General features: G+C 44.3%; 1 protein-coding gene across 1 annotated transcript in view; it reads right to left on the bottom strand.

Moving 5' to 3' along the window:
- The window catches only part of LOC145396395 (uncharacterized), a 63,952-nt gene that overhangs the window by 24,462 nt on the left and 14,490 nt on the right, over window positions 1–25,000 (bottom strand). The window contains exons 2-5 of the mRNA XM_080269786.1: window positions 22,657–22,795; window positions 15,426–16,361; window positions 14,657–14,863; window positions 14,037–14,170 (exon numbers count right to left, since the gene is read on the bottom strand). Coding sequence (XP_080125912.1) covers window positions 14,037–14,170; window positions 14,657–14,863; window positions 15,426–16,361; window positions 22,657–22,795 — 1,416 coding nt within the window. The remainder of the gene's footprint in view (window positions 1–14,036; window positions 14,171–14,656; window positions 14,864–15,425; window positions 16,362–22,656; window positions 22,796–25,000) is intronic.

Genomic DNA, 25,000 nt, shown 5'->3' with positions numbered 1-25,000 from the left:
CTCTCCTCTCTCACTCCCTCCTTCCTGCTGCTACTCCCTTCTTTCCTCTCATATTTCTCTCCTCCTTCCCTCTCTCCTCTCTCATTCCCTCCTTCCTATTCTCTCACATATCTTTCCTTTCAAAATTTCTCACCTCTCCTCTTTCTCCTCCTCACATCTGTCCTCCCTCATTCTCTTCTTCCTGATCCTTTTCATATCTTTCCTCTCATATTTCTCTCCTCCCTCCCTCTCTCTGTCTCCTTTCCACACCTGTCCTCTCTCATTCCCTCCTTCCTGCTGCTTCTCCTATCTCTCCTCTCAAATCTCTCTTCTCAACCTCTCTCTCCTTCCCACACCTTTCCACTCAGATTCCTTTCCTCCTTTCATTTCTTTCCTTTCAAATATCTCTCCTCCTCCACCTCTCTCTCCTTCCCACACCTCTCCTCCCTCATTCCCTCCTTCCTACTCCCTCACATATCTCTCTCCTTCTCCACCTGTCTCTCTCCTTCACACACCTTTCCATTTAAATTCCTTTCCTCCTCCACCACCCCTCACCACCCAGTCTCCCTCACTCTCACCTCAGCTTCGAACTCTCTCACATTTTATTTATTTTCTCTTGAATTTACGGCAGTTTTTATGAACCTGGGGAAGGCGAACCTCTTTTGTCTTAGTCTCCAGTGGTTAGGGAAACGAAAAAGAACGCTGGCGGATTTACAAGGCGTGCAAGAACGGTAATTACGAATCCGGATTTTCGCAAGCCAGAACGGGGAGCTGTGCCAGTTGCTGTTAAACGGGAGACTGCTGGTTTTTCTCTCTTAATTTCTTCACACCGATTATGGATTTACTCATTTTATTCTCCTTAATTCTAACTTCAGACTATCTATCTATCTATCTATCTATCTATTGCCAGACTCCATAATCCTGTAAGGGGTGGCCATTTGACTTTGAGTTATTTGTTTTACGGGGAGGGGCACTAACCCTCCACCAACCCACTTGCTGACACGTAGGGAGCACGTATGGTTTGGTTATATGGTTACCACCCAGCGTTGTAAATGGTTTCTTGGCTTATAGGAAACCATTTAGCTTGTCACTCAATGTAAAGCCACCTGTAAAGGAAAGAAAAGCAATAAGAAGTGACAGGAAAGATGGGAGAAACAGGAAGAGAGGAGGGCAGGCACAGAAAAAGAATGATAAAGGCTAAGGAAGAAGTAGGCAGCACTACATCAAGTGAGTGGATGATGGTCGCCACCACCTACCACTAAACTTCAGACTGATAATATCTGTTTTTTTTCCTTCCTTTACCTGATAGCCGAATATTTTTTATTTTTTCCTTCCTATCTCTTCTAACCGATAACACATTTCTATTTCATTCCTCTATTCCCTCTTCAAACCGATAGCGTATATTCTTCTCTTTTTTTTAATACAAGGAAGAAGGAACCAAAGGCCAGAAGCAGATTATTTATTAAACAAAGACGTCCTGTAACATTAAAGAGACTAATTAAGGATATATGTAACCTTTCAAACTTATATCACCTTCAGGCTACGTAAAATTCCACTGATACAAAAAATATATATATATAAAGAGACACTAGATTAAAAAAAATTAGCCACTTCACTTTCATGTCGCTGGGAGCAGGGAGGTGAAATGGCAGGGGACAGGGCGACATGGAGGCGATTTGTTTGTGGCCACCCCTTACGGGATTAGGGCGTCTGGCAGTAGATGGAGACGAACTTCCATGTGGTCTTTATCCCTTTATATCTACTGCTTCTTGGCTATTTTATTCAACATAGGAGAAATGTGGATGGGGTGGAGGTTGTGTGATGTGGATGCGAGGATTATATGGACAAAGTGGGGGCTATGTGATGTGGATGTGATGTTAGACGGTGTGGAAAGGGGTGGAAGACTGTGATGTGGGTGTGATGTTAGACGGTGTGGATAGGGATGGATGTGTGATATGGATGTGAGGTTAGGCTTGATGTGGAGAGGGGGTGGAAGGCTGTGTTAAGACGTGAGTGTATGTTATTTTAGATGTGGATAGAGTGGAGAGCTGTGTGATGTGGATGGGAGGATTATGTGAACAGGTGGAGGTTGTGTGACGTGAATGTAAGGATAGACTAAGTGTGGATAGGGGTGGAAGACTGTGTGATGTGGATATGAGGTTTGGCCAGATGTGGATAGGGGTGGAAGGCTAGGTAAAGTGAATGTGAGGTTAGAAGAAATGTGGATGGGGTGGAAGATTGAAAGTATGGATGTAAGTGTGAGCATAAGACAATGTGAAAGACTGAATATTCGAAGCCTAACAGGAGATCTAGATGAGGGAAACTGGAGAACGGTGAGGATGTGGGGTATATAATGTAATGGTGATTGTGTGGATGCTGGTATGGGGTTTATATGGATGTGGGTGTGTGTGGAAATGAGTGAGGCATAGGGATGTGGGTATGGGTGTGGGTGTGGTGTGGTTGTGGGTGTGGTGTGGTTGTGGGTTTGGGTGTGGGTGTGGATATGAGTAGGTATGTGGCTGTGTGTGTGTGTGTGTGTGTGTGTGTGTGTGTGTGTGTGTGTGTGTGTGTGTGTGTGTGTGTGTGTGTGTGTGTGTGTGTGTGTGTGTGTGTGTGTGTGTGTGTGTGTGTGTGTGTGTGTGGGTGTGGGTGTGAGTGTGGGTATACGTGTAGGTATGTGTGTGGGGGGGGTTACCGGTGTGGGCGTAAGAGTGGGTGGGCGGGTGTGATTATGGGTGGGAAAGTGGAGTCTGGGTGTGGGGGTGAGGCTGGGTGGTTTCGGTAAAGGGAGCAAGTAGAGCAACGTGGGTCGTAATTCTTCCTCCCTTCCTCCCTCCCTCCCTCTTCTCTCCCTCCCTCCCTCACCCTCTCTCCCTCCTTCCCTCACCCTCTTTTCCTTTATCCATCCCTCTCTCCTCTCTTCATCTGTTTGACTGTCTCCCTTCCTCTCTAGCTCCCTCTCTCATCCGTCAATCCTCTTTTCCTCTGTTCAACTTCCTTCCTTCCTTCCTCCCTCTATCTCTCCCTATGCCTCCCTCCACACCCTTCCTCCCTCTCTCTTTCTCCGTCCCTCCTTCCCTCCTCTCTTCCTCTGTTCAGCTGACTCCCTCCTTCATCTCTGACTTCCTCATTCCTGCCCATTTCATCTTCCCTTTGTTACAGACCCGCTTCTCCACACGCCTCCACCCATAACCCGTCACATTTCACTTATTTTTGTTAATATGTGAGACAGTCTTTCCTCACAGTCCAACGTTGAGGGCGAATTTCCCCTATATATCCATTCTTTTTTATTATTTGGCACAGTATTCTCACAGGCTAACATTGAAACCAAATGATTCATATACATTTATTCTTTTTAATATTAAAATTTCCCCACATTCTCTATCTATTGCCAGACGCCTTAATCCTGTACGGGGTGACCACAGACAAATCGTTCCATGTCTCCCTATCCCTTGCCATTTCGCTGTCCTCTCCCCAGTTTACATCCCTCCTCTTTCATAAACTTCTCCCCTCCATCCCTTAATCTCATCCTCTGTCTTCCCTTCCCTCTCCCTCCTCCACCTCACTCACATACACTTTCCTTGTTAGTCTCTCACTCTTCATTCCCCAACTTACACTCCCTTCTCTCATATACCTCTCCCCTCCATCCCCCTATCTCATCCTCTGTCTCCACTTCCCTCTCCCCTCTCCACCTCACTCACACTTTCCTTGTCAGTCTCTCACTCTCCATCCCTCAGATTACACCCCCTTCTCTCATATACCTCTCTACCTCATCCCTCCATCTCCCAGATTTAAAAAAATGTTAATTGGAAAAAGGTGAAAAAAGAGAAAAATGCATATATCAGAAACCAAGACAAAATAACAATGAAATAAAGGACGAAAAAAACTCTAATTAATTTTGAAAGTCTAGGAAATGAAAAAAAAAAATCCCATGCCTTATAAATCATAGAGAAAAAGACCTCCTGTCACTTTTATAATGAGATGTGTTGAAAAAGATATGGGCTTTAATAATAATGTGTACTTAAGAGTGACAGATATTCCCTTTGATTATAATGGGGTATATACTGACTATCACGGAGGAGAAAGTTGGTAGTGAGAGAGAGAGAGAGAGAGAGAGAGAGAGAGAGAGAGAGAGAGAGAGAGAGAGAGAGAGAGAGAGAGAGAGAGAGAGAGAGAGATGGGGGGGGACGTGAAGAATAAGAAATAAAATATAAAGCAATGAAATCAATATAATAGGAAAATGAAAAAAAAAAAAAAGATGGGAAATTCAATGAGAGAGAGAGAGAGAGAGAGAGAGAGAGAGGGAGAGAAAGAGAGAAAGAGAGAGGGGGGGGGAGAGGAGAAAGAATGGTTTTTAACTAGAGAGAATTACCAGCAAATTAGTCAGCATCAAGAATTAAAGGAGGTGAAGAACAGGGTAGCAAAGAAGAAACCTCTCCTACACCCACCATAAACGTTTCACTCATGTAATAAACGTTTCTCACAGTGCTACATATGTTACTTTTATCATACAGATCTTCTACTCATTCCAAACACATAAACGTTAGCTTAGACCTATGGAGATAATTTTATAACCAAGACAGTCTCATCAGTTTAGGAATGAGACTCAATTAACATAGAGCTAAGTAAGTTACCTCCACATTACAAATCATTCACTCTCATTCCACAGAGACAGAAATGGGCTTAGTTAGGCATGTGAAGAAGTACCCAGGACATTCTCATGGGCTAGGGAATGAGACTAAATTAACATCAACTGCTTTAGACAGAGCTACGTAAGTCACTTCAACATTACAAATCATTCACTCTCATTCCGCAGAGATAAGAGTTAGCTTATTTAGGCATGTGAAGAAATCCCATGAGCTAGGGAATGAGTTTAAGTTTTCGTCAACTGTTTTAGATAGAGCTACATAAGTTACTTCCACAGATCATCCACTCTCATTCCAATCAAATAAAAGTTAGCATAGGACTGTGGAGACATACCCAGGCCTGTGTCATCAACTAGGAAATGAGACTAAGTTTTCGTCAACTGTTTTAGATAGAGTTACGTAAGTTACTTTCACATTACACATCACCCACTCTCATTTCAATCAGATAAGAGCTTAGTTAGGCATGTGAAGTGATTCCCAAGCCACTCTCATGAGCTGGGAAATGAGTTAAGTTTTCGTCAACTGTTTTATAGAGAGCTACATAACTTACTATCACATAATCATCCACTCTCACTCCATAAAAAGTTAACATAGGACTGTGGAGACATACCCAAGCCTCTGTCATCAGCTAGGGAATGAGGCTGTATGTTATCGCCAAGTGTCTCGATTAGGAAGCAAAAACCAGAATACCTAACACGCCCTAGCCCTCAGCCATACCCAAACAGGCTTAATTGATGGACAGCTAGGCAGTTCATTAGCGTGTTTACATTGGCTTGACTGAATTCCTTAAGGGCGGATATAGGCATTTCTGTAGACTCTGACAGCATAAGGACTGAGATGGTTTGGTGGGTGGGAGTGTGGGGTGTGGGTACGTGGGTGTGAGTGGGCGTGTGTTGGGGGGTATGTGGGTGTGTGTGGAGGTGGGTGGATGGATGGGGGTTGGTTGTATGCGTGTGTGTGTGTTGGTGAGGGGGTGTTTTTTATGTGTACGTACCTATGTTTGTGTTTATGTGTAACTGTGCATGTCAGTATGTGTATCTGTGTGCTTACTGTATGTGTGTATGTTGTGTATGTGTATATGTGTGTGCGTGTGTGCCTCCATGGATGCGTGGTGTATATGTATGTGTGTGTGCGTGTGTGAGTGCGTGTGTTTATGTGCGCGGACGTGTGTGAGTCTGTGTGTAATTGTGTGGGTGTGAGGGGGAGGGAGGGATGTGGAGAGCAAGGGAGATGAGAGAAAGAGAGAGGAGGGAGGGAGAAATATGGAGAGGGAGAGAAAAGTGAGAGAGGGGAGAAGGAAGGAGATGGAGAGGGAGAGAGAAGTGGCAAAAAAACAGAGGTACACAGACAAACAGAGAGAGAGAGAGAGAGAGAGAGAGAGAGAGACAGACAGACAGACAGACAGACAGACAGACAGGCAGACAGACAGAGAGATGCACCAGAATTCTCAAACCATCCAGTAAGAACACCATAATAGTCACAAACACACAAAGGGAAAGAACCCAAAACAAGAAGGTGAACAAACAGGTAGCAACACCTAATTAAATAAAAATACACCTGTCTACCTACCTGAGTCCCTGAGCTTATTAGGCAGGTGGGAGGTGCCGCGGACTTCACCTGGCTGGCCACTCGCTCCGTACGCACACCAAATGGACGAAACACTGGAAGGGAGGTCTGAAATTAGCTCTCTCATGATTGGAAAAACTCTCTTATTTTCTTCCTATTAATTACTGACGATTTCCTTAAGCTGAGAGAGTCATAAAACCTTAGATAATACCTTCAGTCAGAGGAGGTGTTTTAATATTTCAGTTTTGCTGCTGCAGATTATTATTATTATTATTATTATTATTATTATTATTATTACTAAATTATTACTATTATTATCATCATTATCATCATCAGAATCACTATTACCACCACGAACACCATCATTACCATCATCATCATTAGTTTATTATTATAATTATTATTATTATTATTATTATTATCATTATTATTATGACATATACATGAACAAGAACAGAGAAAGAATACTAACCTGGGGAATACCTTGTGCTCTCCTCTTCCAAATCAACACAGTATTTTCGACACTAAAATTACTTCCAATATTACCCCAATACTGCTCTCCGTCTCTCGTAGGGATCGTATTATGAGTGGGCTAAGAGGTCCCCAAGCACCTCTTCCTTAGCGATTTATTTCGTATACTACACCTTACGTTCTATTGTATTCTAATTTCTATGGCTTTATTATAGAGGAAAAAGGTTCTATAAAATAAATTGCTGTGGGAGATGTATTAAGATATCACCAGAGTCAATTCTTGATGTGTAATGTGAATAAGTCGCTATGGAAAAGGTGTTACGAATTCTCCACTCACTTAGAAGATAATATTTACCTCACTGATCTTCCTCTTTCCAGCACTTCTCTCTCATTGATCTGTAAATGAATCAGTTCCTCATTTCTTCCGAGACACTGATCGTTCAAGGGATTCAAAGCCAGTTCTGAGTTTCTCCCGCCTTGGATGCCCCTCTCACGGTCGCTCCTACTCTAGCATTGTTCCCAGATGGTTATATAAATTCTAGAGTTAGTATAGGAAGCCTGGGTGTGTCATTACAGCCCCCGATTAGCTCTCTCATGCTTGGGAAATCTCTTGTACCTGTCCCATCTCGCTTCAGGTTCGGCCGGACGTGAAACATAGAAAACGGAGAATAGGAGGGTAAACTAAAGTATATATAACAATTTTCTTTTAAATCCTTTACTAATTTGTATATATTTTTTCTTATGTGGAACTATGGAAATAATTAGTAAACAGCCCATCTCTTCTCTCATCTTCCATAGATTGGCACTTTCTCTTATAATGGACATGCTGTAGAAATAGATAGGTGAACAGATAGATATATATATATATATAGAGAGAGAGAGAGAGAGAGACGAGAACACACACACACACACACACACACACACACATACAAACTTACTGCATTAGGTAGGCCAGCCTCGGCCACAGTTAGCATATACAGAGCGATGAAGGTACCGCTGGGCTCTAAGATTCCTGGTTAGAGCCTCAGTTATCAGCTTTAGACAATACAAAGGGAATTTCTATGCCCTTTTCACATTAACTTGGCCTAGAATTGCCATCTCTTCATCTCTTATACTGGGCACTATAGATTAACACTAGAATATGATGCTAGTCACAAAGAAGTGCTATGGGAAGCATGTAGAGCCGTAGTGTTATCTAATTTTTGTCATTTAACTACTTGAAATAAACTACAAAAGGACGAAAATCTGGACCAAGTTAAGATGAAAGGAGTATAGCTGGATTTTCAGAAGCGCCTAACTGTTACCATATCCTATACACCGTACCAGCCTCACCGTACCAAGGACTTATGCATTCAGCTGTACACCGTCGCGTATGATGGAGCCTTGTGTGGATGCTGAGATGTGTGACTGGCTGCATAAACGTCACTGCCATCTTTAGTCTCATCTCTGTTATCATCATCATCATTCTGTGTGTGTGTGTGTGTGTGTGTGTGTGTGTGTGTGTGTGTGTGTGTGTGTGTGTGTGTATCCATAACCACCCATCAATCCCCTTTTTTCTTTCAGCTCCTTACCTCCTCTCACTCTCTCTCTCTCTCACTCTCTCTCTCTCTCTCTCTCTCTCTCTCTCTCTCTCTCTCTCTCGTGTGATGGCAGTTGTCTAGTTGGTCACGGTTTTGAGGCCGATTACCTGTGGGGTCATCGCCAGGGTCATCTCCAATTATGACGCTGGCCGCCATCTTGCCACTCCTCCCAGTGTGTTGACTTAATGCGGTTTGGCCGGATTCTTTTTTGTAATTATCTCTAATTCTTTGAGTTCTAATTCTTTTTTCGAGAGCATTAGAGGCTGATGGATATTTTTGAGGGATTTTGTGCATGGATTTGAGTACCTTTGTCAGCGTTTCGGAGTGCAACCGACGTAAACATTACCAAAAATGACACTCTTCATCCGCCATCTTGCGTTGACTTAATTCGATTTGGGCAGATTCATTTTTTTTTTTTTTCCTCGGATTTTCTTGGGTTTTTAATTATTTTTTCGGGAGGCTTGGGGACTAATGGACATTTTCGAGGGATTTTGTGCATGGATTTGAGTACCTTTGTCATCGCCTCGGAGTGTAACCGACGTAAACATGGATGAAAGTGACACTATTTTCCCACCATTTTACCACTTCCCTCTAAGTCTGTTTTCGGACATCTCTCTCTCTCTCTCTCTCTCTCTCTCTCTCTCTCTTGTAGTTCTGTGCATTAGGCTCTTACGTTTTTATTTACATTTTTTAAAGGACGTGCTCAGCCTGTTCTTAAACGTTTCGAAGGGTAAGCGATGGAAACGTTTATCGACGCTGATCTCCGCCATCCTGCCATTCCCATAAATATTTTGATTTGGAAAATGTTAAACGTTTTTCCAGTGACGGAGCTGAGGATTAAGAAATTATTAATAAGAAAAGAGAACTGTGTATGATCACGATATATGGAAGGGAACAGAGGAGGTAAAAACAGTAAAGTGTGGAGATCAAAGGTGGAATGAGGAAGCTGCTGAAAATTGTCAGGAGATGGAGGAGAAGGAGGAGGAGAAAGAGGAGGAGGAGGAGGAGGGGAAGAAGAAGAAGCAAAGGAGAAGAATGGGAAGAGGAAGAAGAGGAAGGAGGAGAAGGAGTAGGAGAAGAAGAAGTAGAAGAAGAGGAAGAAAAAGAGGAGCATGTTAATAGTACTTGTTCCCCAGGCTCATCTGAACGTGAACCCAGTGGACTGCAGGCCGAAATTACTTCTTCCATAGTCCACCATCTCCTTTTAGGGAATAGGGAGGGACTGAGGGACGTTTGCATAACCGGGCAGCTCCACCACCTAGTCATATCAGTGGCACCACTTGAAGGCTTCCCTCTCCACCAGTTCTATGCGTCCTCCATGTAACACCAAGTCTGTCCATAAAGAAATTGAACTTCTTAAATAGCACATCAACAGCAGTCGTAGTGTGATCGCGACGGAAGAGCTGTGTAGGGACGACTTAGAGCTTTGCGGCTTGGATGAAAAATTTATGGCTTTCGCTAATTTAGGGACGAAATTTAACGAAAATGTTTGCTAATCAGAAAAAAGAATTACTCTATCACCCATGCCTTCTCGTAAAACAGCGTTCAGTTCCACATTCCTCGTCCGACTTCGCTCTTCCCAACACACTTCGACCCGACTGAGCGTACGGCTGTCTATCGTCAGTCGAATCGCGCCACGTCACATATATTTACCCAGAAGCTCAAGGATAAAGAGAAGATAATCCAGGTCAAGATTTATTTAACCAAAAATTAATAGATAAAAGAGAAATAAATTACTAAGACCTATGGTATTGCACTTACAGCCTCACCTACCTTTGTACATCTAACTATCCATCTATCTATAGCCCGACCCCCTAATCCCGCAAAGGGTGGCCGCAGACAAAACGCCTCCAAGTCGCTCTGTCACCCACCATTTGACTGCCCTCCCCCCAACTCACTCCACCTCCCTTATATACATACTCATTTGTACATGCTATGGAATATACAGGATGGTCCTAATATTGCTCCTTCCTGGCTTTTGTGTTCCTACGACGGCTCAGGTGGTGGTCCTAGTGTCTACCTTGCTTTATATTCTCCCTCCATAACACTTGATGCTTTACACTGTCTCTTTTCTCTCTCTTCCGTCTCTCTTTTTCTTTCTTTTTCTTATTGCTGGCTTGCTTGCTTAATTTCTCTGTCTTTCCTTCTCTCTTTCTCTTTCTGTCTTTCTTCTTTCTTTCTTTTTCTTATTGCTGCCTTGCTTTCTTGTTTACTTTCTTTCTTTCTTTCTTTCTCTGTCTGTCTTTCTTTCTTTCCTTCTTTCTGTGTATTTTTTATCTGTCTCTCTCTTTCATTCTTTTTCTCCCATTCTTTCTTTCTCTTTCTCTCTTTCTTTTTCTTTCTTTCTTCCTTTCTCTTTCTCTCCATCTTTATCTTTCTTTCTCCTACTTTCTTTCTTTCTTTCTTTCTTTGTCTTTCTTTTTCTTTCTTTCTCTATTTCTCTTTTTACTTTTCTGTCTTTTTTCTGTCTTTCACTTTCTTTCTTTCTTTCTCTTTTTCCTTTCCTTTTCTCTCTCTCTCTTACTTTTTCTTTCCTTTTCTCTCTGTCTTTTTCTATCTCTTTTTCTTTCTTTCTTTCTCATTTCCTTTCTTTTTCTCTTTCTTTCTCTCTCTCCCTGTCTTTCTTTTTTCTCTCCTTTTCTCTCTTTCTTTTTCTATCTCTTTTTCTTTCCTTCCTTTCTCTTTCTTTCTTTCCCTGTCTTTCTTTCTCACTTTCTTTAACGTTCATTGATTCATGTTTATTTAATATCATAACACATCCCTTATTAACCCCTTCACCACGATTTTTTTCTAATAGACACAGTCATTTCGTGGCATCAAAATTGAAGCAAAAATAGTAGTAATAATAATAATAATAATAATAATAATAATAATAATATAGTAGTAGTAGTAGTAGTAGCAGTAATAGTAGTAGTAGTAGTAGTAGTAGTAGTAGTAGTAATAATAATAATAATAATAATAATAATAATAATAATAATAATAATAATAATAATAATGGCGTTACTAGAAGGGAGTAATTGAGCCTTCAGAAAAAATCTCCCAAGCTGAGATTTTTTGTTCCTTCACCCCGGTCTGACCATCAACCACAGGTAAGTGTGGGGCCGTGCTACAGGTAAAGCACAGTATATACACCGTGTAGGGATCCGGCGCCCCTTTGTGGTAGACAGCACCTTACTAGGATCGAACCAGGATCCTTCCCACGGAGAGGTGAAGGTGAATAAGAGAAGTTTTGGCTCCTGGGTGGATGCCGCAGATGAACAAAATCGTCTGGTGGCAAGGGCTTAATATATCTTAGTTTTTTTTTTCTTTTAATTCATCGACGTACAATTAGGAAGGTTACTAACACCTCTTCCTTACCGATTTATTTCTGATTCTGCTTCGTTAATATTAATGGGTAGTTAGGAAAATAAATCGCTAAGGAAGATGTGCTAGGGAACCTCCTTACCCTACGACAATACGGGCTTAAGTCGTAACCATCCACTCATCCAATAGATGTTACAAAGAATATTATTTACAGGTATAAATAAGAATTTAATACTTCTCTGGTTATTGCAGCACACACACACACACACACACACACACACACACACACACACACACACACTCTCTCTCTCTCTCTCTCTCTCTCTCTCTCTCTCTATCTCTAAGTCTAACCTCTTCAGCACGAGAATTTCTTTTAATTTTCTTCCTGTTAACTCCAATTTTATTCAGCTATGGAGATCGATAATGAGGAAGCTCCCTAACACCTTTTCCTTAGCGATTTATTCTCCATTCCACACTCTGCAGGCCTCTTGTGTGTTGCCTAAGTCTTTCTAACACCAACACAACAGCCAAACCACACAAGGGATAAAGAAAAGAGCTATATACAAGAATAAATCGGTAAGGAAAAGGTGTTAGGAGTCTCTTGGTATTAGGAAGGAAAAAAAATGATGTCCTCGGGCTGAAAGGTAAAAAAAAATCCATTAAAGCTCAGGAAAAAGGGGAAAAAATAGGAAAAAGGATATTACTGACCTCTTAAACCCCATGACCTGATCCTCAAGTTCTACCTTCAAGCGATTTATTTTTACCTTCGAGAAACGATGGAGAGTGAGAGACTGACGAGGACAGGGTATGTGAGTGAGGCGGAGGGGGAGAGAGGGAGGGGAAGGCCAAGGATGAGATGGAGGGATGGAGTGGAGAGGTATATATATGAGTGAGGGGTGTGTGAAGTGGGAGCAGGGCAGTGAAATGCGGGGGGACAGGGCGACGTGGCGGCAATTTGTTTGTGGCCACCCCGTTTAAAGGATTAAAGCGTCTGGCAATAGATAGATAGATAGAAATCGTCTGTAGTATAGGGGATTGAAAGGTCACTGCCCTATTTAGAATCTGATTTACTCTCTTCAGCTCAATTAAATCGCTTGAATGTAGGATTAGTATAAACGTCAAATGGATTTAGAGGTGAAGATTGGTTGCTCAGCCTTATCTATGGATATACATACTAAACCAGACGAGACCCAAAGTAGTAGTAGCAGTAGTAGTAGTAGTAATGGTAGTAGTAGTAGTAGTAGTAGTAGTAGTAGTAGTAGTAGAACCCGAAATCACCTTAAAGTCAACACAACACTCTACAGGTGAAACTTCTCCCCTCCCACAGTCCACCATCTTCCTTTCAGGGGATGGGGAGGAAGTTGAGGGATCTTTGCACAACCAGGCAGTGGATCTGTCTAGCTATCTCGGTGCCACAACGCGAAGGGGCCCCTAGAGTGTGTAAAATAATTTCTTCTTCACATGGGAAAAGGGAAAAAAATACGTGTTGCCTCCAAGATTGGGTCTATCAGGTTTATTCTGCTTAGTGTCCATATCTAAGTCTGCGCAGCTAAACTCAGTAATTATCAGGTCCAGACAAAATTATAACATATTTCTATCTTCAAGGGAGCAGTTTCAGTCTGTCTTGAGTGTTATGTGTCAGTTCGTCGTCCTGATAGCTAAGTTTGCTCTCTGCTGTCTAATTTTCATACCTGTCACATATTCCACCTGTCAGTTTTTAGCTTAATCTCTGAGTCAATGCAAAGTCATAAGTAAAATTTAGCCATACTTCTTTGCCTTGTATCCTACTTCACAGATTTCTCATTCCTCCCCACGCAATATATATCCTTCCTTCTCATATTCTTTTGTGTGTTCCTCATTCTGCAATCATTTAGATCACGTAACAGAGGAGCTTAAGAATTCAGATACCTTATGGCCCACCCACGATCGAAAACACTGATATCTGGATTTATTTATATTATTTTTTGGGTGTTTGAAGCTGATTTGGTACTGAATAAATTAGCAGTTTGTCCCAGCAAGAGAGATTAACCCGAAGCGTCAGTTTAATCTCCAACTAATAGTTTCAGATTAACTTGGAATATTTGTCATATTGTCAGTCATTAGTGTCGATAGGCAGCTGTCTCTGTTATAGTTATGCACGCTCGTATTCTCGTCTGTTAAGGAAGAGCCCTGACACCTTTTCGTTGGCGATTTATTTTGTTTATTGCACCTTACTGTTTTCTGTGATTCATAAATCCTTCCAATATCGGCATACCCTACATAAATAACATCCTAAAGGATATTGACCAACCATACCCAAAAATAAATCGCTGAGGAATAGGTGTTAGGGAGCCTCCTAACCCTACGAGGATGCGGACCATAGCCTCACCAAAACGGCCAGTCTTTACTTTTTTTTTTTTTTTTTTTGCAACTCGTTTATCTATCCGTTATCTCCTCTTTCTCCCTCTTTATGTGTCTTTCCTTCCTCTCGCTTTCTGTCATATTCTACAACTTGAACCTCCTCATCCTCCTCAACAGACAGGATTGAACCCTTCTCTGTGTCTGCCTGGGGTTCAATCGCGTGGCTGTCTGGTCTGGAGGGAGCAGCGTGTGCCTCTTCTTCCAATGGTGATGGATTTAAGGTGTCTGCTGAAGAGAACTGTGTATTTGATTGATGGATATTTGAGACGCCTGTTCTTGAAGTGTTTGTGTTATGGCTGTCCACTAACGAGGCTGCTGAGTGCTTGATACCTGTCGTCACTGAGGAGGGATGATTTAGTACTGCAGTTCTGGTGATATGCGCTTCAGTCCGCTCGTGAGAAAGTGCCTTGGGGGATTTGTCTGCCTTCTGATGCTCTTGGTCTTTGAGGGAGGCGGAGGTAGAGGCCGTGGAGGTATTTAATGAGGAGGTGAAGCCAGGAGAGGTGGAGGTAGATAGAGGACTGTGTGTAGTAGAGGTGGATGAGGTGCGGAGAGTGGATGGCGGTGGAGTGTGTGTACGTGAGGTGGAAGGATAGCACGTGGATGATGATGATGATGATAATGAAAGTGAAGAAGTGCTGGAGGATGGATGAATGTGTGCAGTGAAAGTGGATGAGGTTTGAAGAGTGGGTGGCGGTGGAGTGAATGTACGTGAGGTGGAAGGATAGCATGTTGTTGTTGATGATGATGTGGGTGAAGAGGCGGATGGTGGAGGAATAGGTGAGGTGCAGGATGTGCTTGGAGAGGTGGAGGGGCCCTGTGAGGCGAAGGCTGTGAGGGCAGAGGGTGGAGGTGAGGAAGATGGGGGAGGGAGGCAGGCCGGAAGTGACGTCATTCCTCGCTCAGGCCGCTTCACCTCTGTTGGAATAAAAAATTGTAAACATAATCAAGATCCCTCTAGTTTTAAATAGGCAAGGTGTAGTTTAATAAATACTTCTAATATTGACACTACTGGACAAACAAGACACTTAAAATCAAATTACTACCATCAAAGTTACGACAAAGCAATTAAAAAGTGATACTGCAACTGTAAATTCTTGAACTATAGCTTCTGTTTCGCCTTTACTCCTGCATCAGGCTGAAGAGACATCATAGACGGAGTTTCACCCCGAATGAAGACCCATAGTCCAGTTTTAAGAGAGCAGTTTGGAGCTTTGTTAAACTGAGGAACAGTTCGCGGTGACAATGAAACTCGTGTAGATTTGAGAAGATTGGATTAACCCCCACCTTAACACTTAACAACAAGTCCTTAGTGTGACACCCTGGCTGTGACTCTCTTTCAACCAAGGAACGAGCTATAAGGCTGGCTGAAACTGGCTCACGAATTTAAATGTCTTTTAATAAGGTGGCGTCCCTATACCCCCAGCACAGGACACTGCAGACGAAGGGAGTGTGAGGACTAAATACCCGCTTGCTGTACCTGAGTGTAGTAGTGCGTGGTTCCTGAGGTTGGTAAGTTTGCTGAAGCCCTTGCCGCAGACGTGGCACTTGTGTGGCCACTGTCCATTGTGTACAAACATGTGGGATCGCAGGTCGCCTGGTGTGGGGAAGGAGCGGGTGCACAGGGCGCATTTATGTGGCTTCTCCTTGACGTGGGTCATCTTGTGGTAGTACAGGTTAGATGATGCGGTAAATCGCTTGCCACAAACACCGCACTGGTGTGGCTTCTCACCGCTGTGGATGCGACGGTGGGTGTTGAGGGAGGAGCTGGTGGAGAAGCCCTTGCCACACACGTCACAGGCGTGTGGCTTCTCTCCTGTATGTGTACGTATGTGACGTTTTAGCAGAGACGGCCGGTCAAACGCCTTCCCGCACTCTGAACATGGCAACATCGTCCTTTCACGCCGCTTTACTGGGGGAGCCGCCATCCGTACCTCACCGGGCCGCACCTCAGGCACTAGACTAGGGCCGGCAGTGGCAGGGGACAGTGATGGCCGCAGCTTCAGGAAGGGCGGCGTACATGGCAAATCAGGGGCGCCTTGAGTCATTGTAGTCTGTGGCAGCCGGTGTGGGGAGAATGTGGGCGGGTTATTTGGGAGTGAAGGCGAGGGGGAGTGGGGAGAAGATGACCGAGTGGGTGAATGCTCTCCTGCCTTACGTTTTACTCCCCCGGGGGGCGGTGGGGAGGTGAGAAGGGAGCGTGATAAGTCCAGCGGCGCCTCTGCCATGATGGAGTCTATGGTGGTGCGGTAGAGGGAGGACCGTAGCAGTGTGAGGGCGGGAAGTAGTAGTGGTGTCCGCCCATCCCCGCCCACACCTGCCCCTACGCCCACAGCCTCGGTCATCTCCGGTAGTAGTAGTGCCACCAGACGCTCCCCGGCGGCCACCTCACGTACCACCTCAAACACAACCGTACCTGCAGAGTGAGAGCAAATCCTTTATGTCGAGTGCCCACATGGTAAATAAAACAATCAAATAAAGCTAATCTATCTATCTATCTATCTATTGCCAGACGTCTCAATCCCGTAAGGGGTGGCCACAAACAAATCATCTCCATGTCACCCATTCCCCAGCCATTTCACTGCCCCTCTCCCAGCTCACACTCCCCTCTCTCATATACCTCTCCACTCCATCTCTCCATCTCATCCTTGGCTTCCCCCTCCTCTCCCCTCATACAACTCACATACACTCTCTTCGTCAGTCTCTCGCTCTCCATCCTCTCCACATGGCAGCAAATAAGGCAGCTAAATCGCAGGGGATGAGGGCAAAACTTTTAATGTTGAGTCCCCATAAGCTAAATAAAGCAGTCTAGTAAAGCAAATAAAGCAGCTAAATCTCAGGGTTACGGGGCTAGGTGATAATCAACTTGCCTGTATACCCTAGATAAAGTAATATGATGATCTCTGTAATAAAAAATAAAGTAGTAAGGACGTTATTCTACTGGAGGAGTTAAGTTTGGTTATGTGGAGAGGATGGGTAGTGAGAGACTAACGAGAAGAGTGTATGTGAGTGAGGTGGAGAGGGAGGAGGAGGCCTAGGATGTGAAGGAGCTTTGTGGTGTGGATGTGGATGTGACAGAAAGCGTTAGGAGAAATACACTGAGGTGGTTTGGCCATGTGGAGAGGATGGAGAGCGAGAGACTAACAAGGAGAGTGTATGTGAGTGAGGTGGAGGGACGGGAGATTGAGGGGGAGGGCAAGGATGAGATGGAGGGATGAGGAGGAGAGGGAGGGGGAGGCCAAGGATAAGATGGAGGAATGGAGTGGAGAGGTATATGAAAGAGAGGGACGTGAGCTGGGAGCAGGGCAGTGAAATGGCGGGGAACCAGGTGACATGGAAGCGATTTGTTTGTGGCCACCCCTTACGGGATTAAGGCGTCTGGGAATAGATAGGTAGATAGATAGTTAAGTAACATTTATTGACATTCTTGGACATCTCAGATTGTTAAGCATACATTATCTATCCTTGTCCAGTTTAACCAATACCATAATTAGAGACTAGTGGGTAATTATGTATGGACTGATTAGAACAGTGATTATCGTCTCTCTTAATGATTCTTTTGCAGTCTGTCTATCTATCTGTCTATCTATTGCCAGACGCCTTAATCCCGTAAGGGGTGGCCACAAACAAATCGCCTCCATGTCGCCCTGTCTCCCAACATTTCACTGCCCTGTTGTCAGCTCACACACCCCTCTCTCATATACCTCTCCACTCCATCCCTCCATCTCATCCGTGGCCTCCCCCTCCCTCTACCCCCATCCACATCACTCACATGCACTCCTCTCGTTAGTCTCTCACTTTTGCAGTCCATTGCCATAAATCAAAGTCTTTTTCTTCAGATTCCCGGATCGCACTCGAGACCACTGCACAGGGGCTCGTTACCCCAGCCTGCTTGCCCCTAGAACTGAAAAAGGGGACCTGGATATGTAATTTGACTGTTGTGTGTCAGTCTGGGGGAATTAGGGGTGTTTTCCTTGTCTGTTACTCGTTCCTCTTCACTGCGAGGGTAGACTAACGTATTCTACCTCGGATGAGTTCACAGAGACGAGGAAAACAAACCCACTGACTCACGGTCGACTGCGCGTGTAAATGTGTGGTTTCCGTCGCCCGTGGAGAGAAGGAGAGGGAGAATGAGAGAGGGGGAGTCGTGAGAGAGGGGGGAGAGTCGTGTGGGAGGAGGGGGGAGTCATGGAGGGAAGGGGGATTTTGTGGGGGGGGGCAAATCCAGAAACCGGATTCAATAATAAGCTCATGATCTGTTTCCTTTTCTACCTGTGATTTGTTTTTGCTGCAGGGAAGTGTGGGGTGGTGGTGTGGGGGTGATGTTGGGGTGTGGGGCGGTGTGGGAGTGGTATTGGGTGGTGTGGGAGTGATGTGAGGGTGTTGTTGGGGTGATGTGGGTGTGGTGTTGCTGTGAAGGTGGTATGGGGGAACTGGAGGTGGTGTGGGAGTGGTATGGGGTGGTGAGTGAGTGTGGAGTGGAGATGGTGATGCTGTGGAGGTGGTGTGGGGTGGTTTAGGGGTGGTATGAGTGAGTGTGGGTGCTGCGGGTGTAGTATGAGGGTGAATGTGGTGTGGGGCGGTATAGGGATGGTGTAAGGGAAGTAGTGTACTAATTCTAAGGCCAATAGATTGTTCTTTAAATATAGCAGGTGTGTGAGTAACTATGCGGTCCATTTCATTATACATACTATAGTAGGTGCAGGCGTCCATCATCCACTCACTCGATGTAGTACTGGTTTCAGGTGACAGATTATTTCTAGTAAACCTGGAAACCATTTACTCCGCTGGGTGGTAACCATATAACAAAATAACGCCTGTTAGTTTTAATGGGTCAGGGCGCTCTAGCTGGGCTGTGCCTGTGGGTTTTGGTTTATTGCTCACATAATGCTACTCAGGGGCGGGGGAGGCTGGTCACCTTCATCTCCAAAGTCGGAGATGGTTAGGCTTGTTAGTGATGAGGCAAAAGTGAGTTGGTTGAGGAATGGATGGATAAAAAACCAAGTCATTTGTTTTTCTTGTCTTAACCCATTTTGAAATACACTCTTCGTTCCTTGCTATTAAAGTTATAGTAGTGATCCAGTCCCATCAGATGAAAACACACCTAGTATCGTGAGACCCAGGGCAAAACTAGAAACCAAGGAGACGGGGAACGTATGATGGCTGTGGCGGTGTGGCGGGTGTGAGTGATGTGGTCAGGGCTTTATGTCCCTGTTAATGGAGGTTCATTCTTGGTCTCCTCCTGCCTCACACAAATACACTCTTTTTCTTTTTACTTTTATTCTCTACTTTATGGCTACGTCCTTGTGTGAGAAAATTTGCAAAGTCACAGAAGGGTTGGGAAATATTGCTCTCTGTTTATGCTGTGCTAGAACTCCCTAAAATTCCAGTGCAGCTCCCAAAATTTTTAGTACAGCTCCCTAAATTTTCACTACAACTCCCTAAATTCTCAGTTCATCTTCCTAATTTTTCACTACAGCTCCCTTAATTTTCAACACAGCTCCCTAAAGTTTCAGAACAGCTCCCTAAATTCTCACTACAGCTCCCTAAATTCTCACTACAGCTCCCTAAATTCTCACTACAGCTCCCTAAATTCTCACTACAGCTCCCTAAATTCTCACTACAGCTCCCTAAATTCTCACTACAGCTCCCTAAATTCTCACTACAGCTCCCTAAATTTTCGCTACAGCTCCCTAAATTTTCACTACAGCTCCCTAAATCTTTATAGTTACGTCTATGTTTACTCACTGTTAGCTTAGTTGATGGCCAAATAGAGTCAGACTAGAGGGTGAATCTGATTATGTTTCTTTGATTTTAACTTGGCCCAGATTCTCGTCCTTTTGCTGCTTGTTAATTTTCACGTTGCTCAGTGACACAATACGACAGTGCCACGGCTCTACATCTCTCCATAGCACTTCTTCGTGACTAGGATCATACTCTAATGCTAATCTAATGGTACAACTCAGCATTCAAGTTGGAGAGATGGCAATTTGAGATCAAGTTAGAAAAGTACAGTATCAACCAACTTAGTCTACAGCTGCTTAATACGACACTGCTGATTTGCTACATGTATTCTCTTCCTTTTCTTCTTACAGGCACCTATTTCCTCACTACCGTCATGCCTCCTACACTCCTCCCCTGCTAACCCTCTTCATTCCTTCCTTTTCACACCCCAGCGTTTAATTTCCTCACCTCAGCCTTCAATTTCCTCTTCTTTCACACCTCAAATCACCTCCTTCCTCCCCAAAGGTACACGTGCGGTTGTCCCTTTAACCTCCCTCCCTTCCCCACAACCAGACCATTACACACACCACGTGCCACCTAACACCACACTTCCGCCCTCTCCCTTCCACCCACGCGTCCTCGCTTCCTCTTCCTTCTCACACGCGTCCTTCCTGCCCTCCCTCTTCCTTCCCTGCAATCTTCCACGCGTCCTGTCTTCCTGTATCCTCTCACACGCATTCTTCCTCCCCTCTTCTTCCCTCCATGCCCCCTCCCACGCGTCCTCTCTTCTTCATCCCTCTTAAGCACTTTTTTCCTACCGTCCCTCTTCCTTCCCTGCTATCCTCCCACGCGCTTTACCTTCCTCTTCCCATTACACGCTTTCTTCCTGCCTTCCCTCTTCCTTCCATGTCCTCCTCCCACTCGTCCTCTCTTCCTCTTCCTTCTCGCACATGTCCTTCCTTCCCTTGTCTTCCTTCCACGTCCTCCTCCCACGCATCCTCTCTTCCTCTTCCCTCTTACACGCGTTCTTCTTGCACCCAACATTTCGTTCGGCACGTGAGTTGACTTATGGTTATTCTGGTTACGAATAAGCCTATGCACCACCGGCCCTCTCCCCTCTCCCCTCTCTCCTCTCTCCTCTCCCCTCTCCTCTCGCTCTATCTCAAATGCTCTTATCTCCCTATCCCCCATTAATTCCAATCACATTCTACTCTCATCACCTTCTCTCTCGCGACTCATCTCCTGGGGAAGGATAGGAACAGTAAACACACATCAATACAAAAGGAAACTTGGATATAAAGCTACTGTGGATTGACTTCTAGGGGAAAGATGAGACTTAGAATATTGTTTAGCTGACTTAATAAACTACATATGGTCAGTAAGCCAAACTAAGTCCTCAAGTTTTTACCTCATTCCTCCTTCTCTCCTTCTTCCCCTCTCCTTGTCACTCACTCTCCTTTATTTTCCTTCTCATCCTCTTCCACCGTCACCCTCATCCACCTCCTCCTCAACCTTCCTCCCCCCTCCCTACCCTTTCTCGATTCGGATGTGTGTGTGTGTGTGTGTGTGTGTGTGTGTGTGTGTGTGTGTGTGTGTGTGTGTGTGTGTGTGTGTGTGTGTGTGTGTGTGTGTGTGTGTGTGTGTGTGTGTGTGTGTGTGTGTGTGTGTGTGTGTGTGCGCGCGCGCATCAAGCGCGTGGTTTATGTCAACGCGAAATCACTAAACCGTTTCAGCACCGTATTTCACGTGGGTTTGGAGAGGTTCTTGACGCAATTTCCTCAGCGATTTATTCTGCCTATTAGATATGTTTTTTTTACCTCTTACATCTTATTTTCCTTATCACATTTTTTTATCCTTACAAGAAACCATTATATTTGTCACTTAGTCACCTGAAGATAGGCCTACATCAAGTGAGCGGATGGTATGGTTGGTTTGCTCTTAGCTGTCAAAGATCCCTAACCCCTTTACAGTTTAGAGGCCAGATATAGTCAGACTGATGGATAAATTTGACTAGTAACCAAGGAGACTCATTTCTACCTCATAAAGAAGGTACGAATGGCCTTCTTGCAAATGATAGTAATAATAATCCTACCCAATAAAGTTACTCCTCTTTATTAACCCCTGGATGCTGGAGAGGGACGCCTTCATGTGGTGGCACTGATGTAACTTAGCTCCTTCTCTGCCTGGTTATGCAAACGTCCCTCAACACCCTCCCTTCCCCCAATAGGACGATGGTGGACTGCAGTAAGAGAGCAGTTTTAGCTCGTAGTCCACTGGGATCACATTTATATGAGCCTGGGATTGCAACTACCATTGCTACTACTACTACTAATCCATCCATCATCCAACCCTACGTTGCCCCATGAGGAGCGTGGGAGCCCGTGGCTAGGCAGTTGGTCCTGACATTTAAGATGAGAGTGACCAGCCTCACTCATCCGTGAGTGGCATTACGTGAGCAATAAACCCCAACCATCCCTTGGATATAAACCTTCACCGGCTCAATCCGATTGGAGCGCCGTAATTACCCACTAAGCCACCAGGCGCCAAAATATGGTTATATGGCTACCACCCAGCGTAATAAATGGTTTCCTGGTGTACAGGAAACCATTTGGCTTGTCGCTCAGTGTACAGTAGAGTCACCCACAGGCAGAAGGACGAGGAAAGAATGAAGGAAAGAAAAACAGAAGAGGGAGTGTAAAGTTACCCGTAGGCAGAGGGACGAGGAAAGAATGAAGGAAAGAAAGACAGAAGAGGATGGAAGGAAAGATGGATGGAGGAGAGGAAAGGGCAGACACCCGAGCGCAGCACTACTTCGAGTGAGTGGATGGTGAACGCCCCCACCTACCACAAAATAATAATAATAATAATAATAGAATAATAATACCACCACTATTACTACTGCCATTACCACCACCACCACCACCACCACTACAACCACTACTACTACTACTTCTACTACTACTTCTACTACTGCTACTACTACTCACCTCTGACCCTGGAGGCCACCATGTTGACTTGTGGGGTAAAGTGGAAAGTGTAACCAAGGAAGCGAACCCAGTTACACAACCTCACCCTTCCAGTCGCCCTCTGACACACCTCGTCGTAGCTCCCGTACCGCTGGCGAGGCTGTGGGGGGAGAGAGAGAGGGAAAATATAGTCCTTTCACCTTAACCTGGCCTAGAGTTTCGTCCTTTTGCACCTTATTCTCATGTACTTAGCAATTTCTTTCTTTTACCTTAACCTGGCCCAGATTTTCGTCCTTTTGCACGTTATTTTCACGTAGTAGTCTAATTCTTTCACCTTTATTTTCGTCCTTTGGCACCTTATTTCCACGTACTTAGCAATTTCTTTCTTTCGCCTTAACTTAGCCCTGATTTTCGTCCTTTTGCACTTTATTTTCACGTACTTAGCAATTTCTTTCTTTCACCTTAGCTTAACCCTAATTTTCGTCCTTTCGCACCTTATTTTCACGTACTTAGCAATGTCTTTCTTTCACCTTAACTTAGCCTTAAATTTAGCCTTTTTTTCCTGCTTATTTTCACGTACCGTAACAATTTCTTTCTTTCGCCTTAACTTAGCTCTGATTTTCGTCCTTTGTACCTTATTTTCACGTGAAATAAGGGGTACAATTCTTCTACATTAACCCTGCCTAGATTTTCGTCTCATTGGAGCTTAATTCTACATATGGTATACTCTTTTCACTCTAACTTGGCCTAAAAGTTCCATCTCTCCATCTTGAATGCTGAATTATGAGAATAGATTGACACTAGATTATGATGCTAGTCACGAAGAAGTGCCATGGAAAGTATGATTGTCCTTCTACCAAAAAGCTAAGTGAAATAAAGTGTGGAAAAATTTTGTGCCAAGTTAGAGTAAAAACCGCATAGAAATCTAGCTCTTTTATCTTAACTTGGCCCAGGTTTTTGTTCTTTTGCAGCTTCATTTCAGGTGTGTGTGTGTGTGTGTGTGTGTGTGTGTGTGTGTGTGTGTGTGTGTGTGTGTGTGTGTGTGTGTGTGTGTGTGTGTGTGTGTGTGTGTGTGTGTGTGTGTGTGTGTGTGTGTGTGTGTGTGTGTGTGTGTGTGTGTGTGTGTGTGTGTGTGTGTGTGTGTGTGTGTGTGTGTGTGTGTGTGTGTGTGTGTGTGTGTGTGTGTGTGTGTGTGTGTGTGTGTGTGTGTGTGTGTGTGTGTGTGTGTGTGTGTGTGTGTGTGTGTGTGTGTGTGTGTGTGTGTGTGTGTGTGTGTGTGTGGCCTTGTAACTCCTGGTCATCGACTGAAAGGAAGCTCCCCAAATTGGTCTCCCCCGAAACTTCAAACTACAGCGGTACAAGTCTATTATAGAATTTTTTTTATGAATGAAGGACACTTGTATTCTGGTGTATGGATGTGTATATTGGGCTTTCCTTCCCCTGTTCATCTTCTGTAAAAATAATTCGCTAGGTTAGGGGGTTGTGGGAAAGTAGAGGAAGACGGAAGTGAAGGGGAGTATCCTGAATTGTAAGTGTGAACAAGGATGTGAAGGCTTTAGAATAGTGATAGGCTGGCAGGCATGGGGACAAGGAGGGGAAGGCCGAGGATGAGGTCGTGAGAGACATGATAAGAAGAGGAAGGTTGAAGATAAGGAGTGAGAAAATTGTGATGACTATTAGCCTCAGGATAAGGGGGGAAGACCTTAGGATGAGGAGTGAGAAAATGGTGATATATGTATTTGCCTGAGGATATGGAGCGGAAAGCTGAGGATGAGGTCGTGTGAGAAATGAGGATAAGAAAAGGAAGGTTGAGGATACGGAGTGAGAAAAATGTAAAGTCTATATCAGTCTAGGCATAAGGGGGGGAAGGACCTGAGGATGAGGAGTGAAAAAAAGGCGATATCTGTATTTGCCTGGGAAAAAGGAAGGTAAAGCTGAGGATGAGGTCGTGAGAGACGTGAGGATAGAAAGAGGAAAGCTGAGGATGAGGAGTGAGAAAAAGGCGATATCTGTATTTTCCTGGGGATAAGGATGGGGAAGCTGAGGATGAGGAGGAAGGAAATAGCAATGTTTGTATTGGCACTCAATGAGACCCTGAAATATTGCTCAGATAATCAATGACATCAAGTCTAGATTAATATCCTGCTCTCAATCCTTCCCATTCCTACCCAAACGAAAGAGAGAATCCTTCCTTCCTCCCCAAAAGAGAGACAATCCTTCCTTCCTCCCCAGGTGAGAGAGATTACCCTTTCTTCTCCTACTCCTGTTGTGTGTTTCGTATCACCACCACATAAAAATTATTTCTGTAACACCTTTCACTGTCGCAACGGAGAGAGGGTGTTGGCGGTCTTCTGTTCTTGATTTT

The sequence above is a fragment of the Coenobita brevimanus genome, chromosome 37, assembly GCF_032717465.1.
Source record: "Coenobita brevimanus isolate Jiangsu-jjx chromosome 37, ASM3271746v2, whole genome shotgun sequence".
In the NCBI taxonomy this organism is placed as follows: domain Eukaryota; kingdom Metazoa; phylum Arthropoda; class Malacostraca; order Decapoda; family Coenobitidae; genus Coenobita; species Coenobita brevimanus.
Note: the sequence above shows the minus strand (reverse complement) of the source record. Positions and strands in the feature narration are given on the sequence as shown.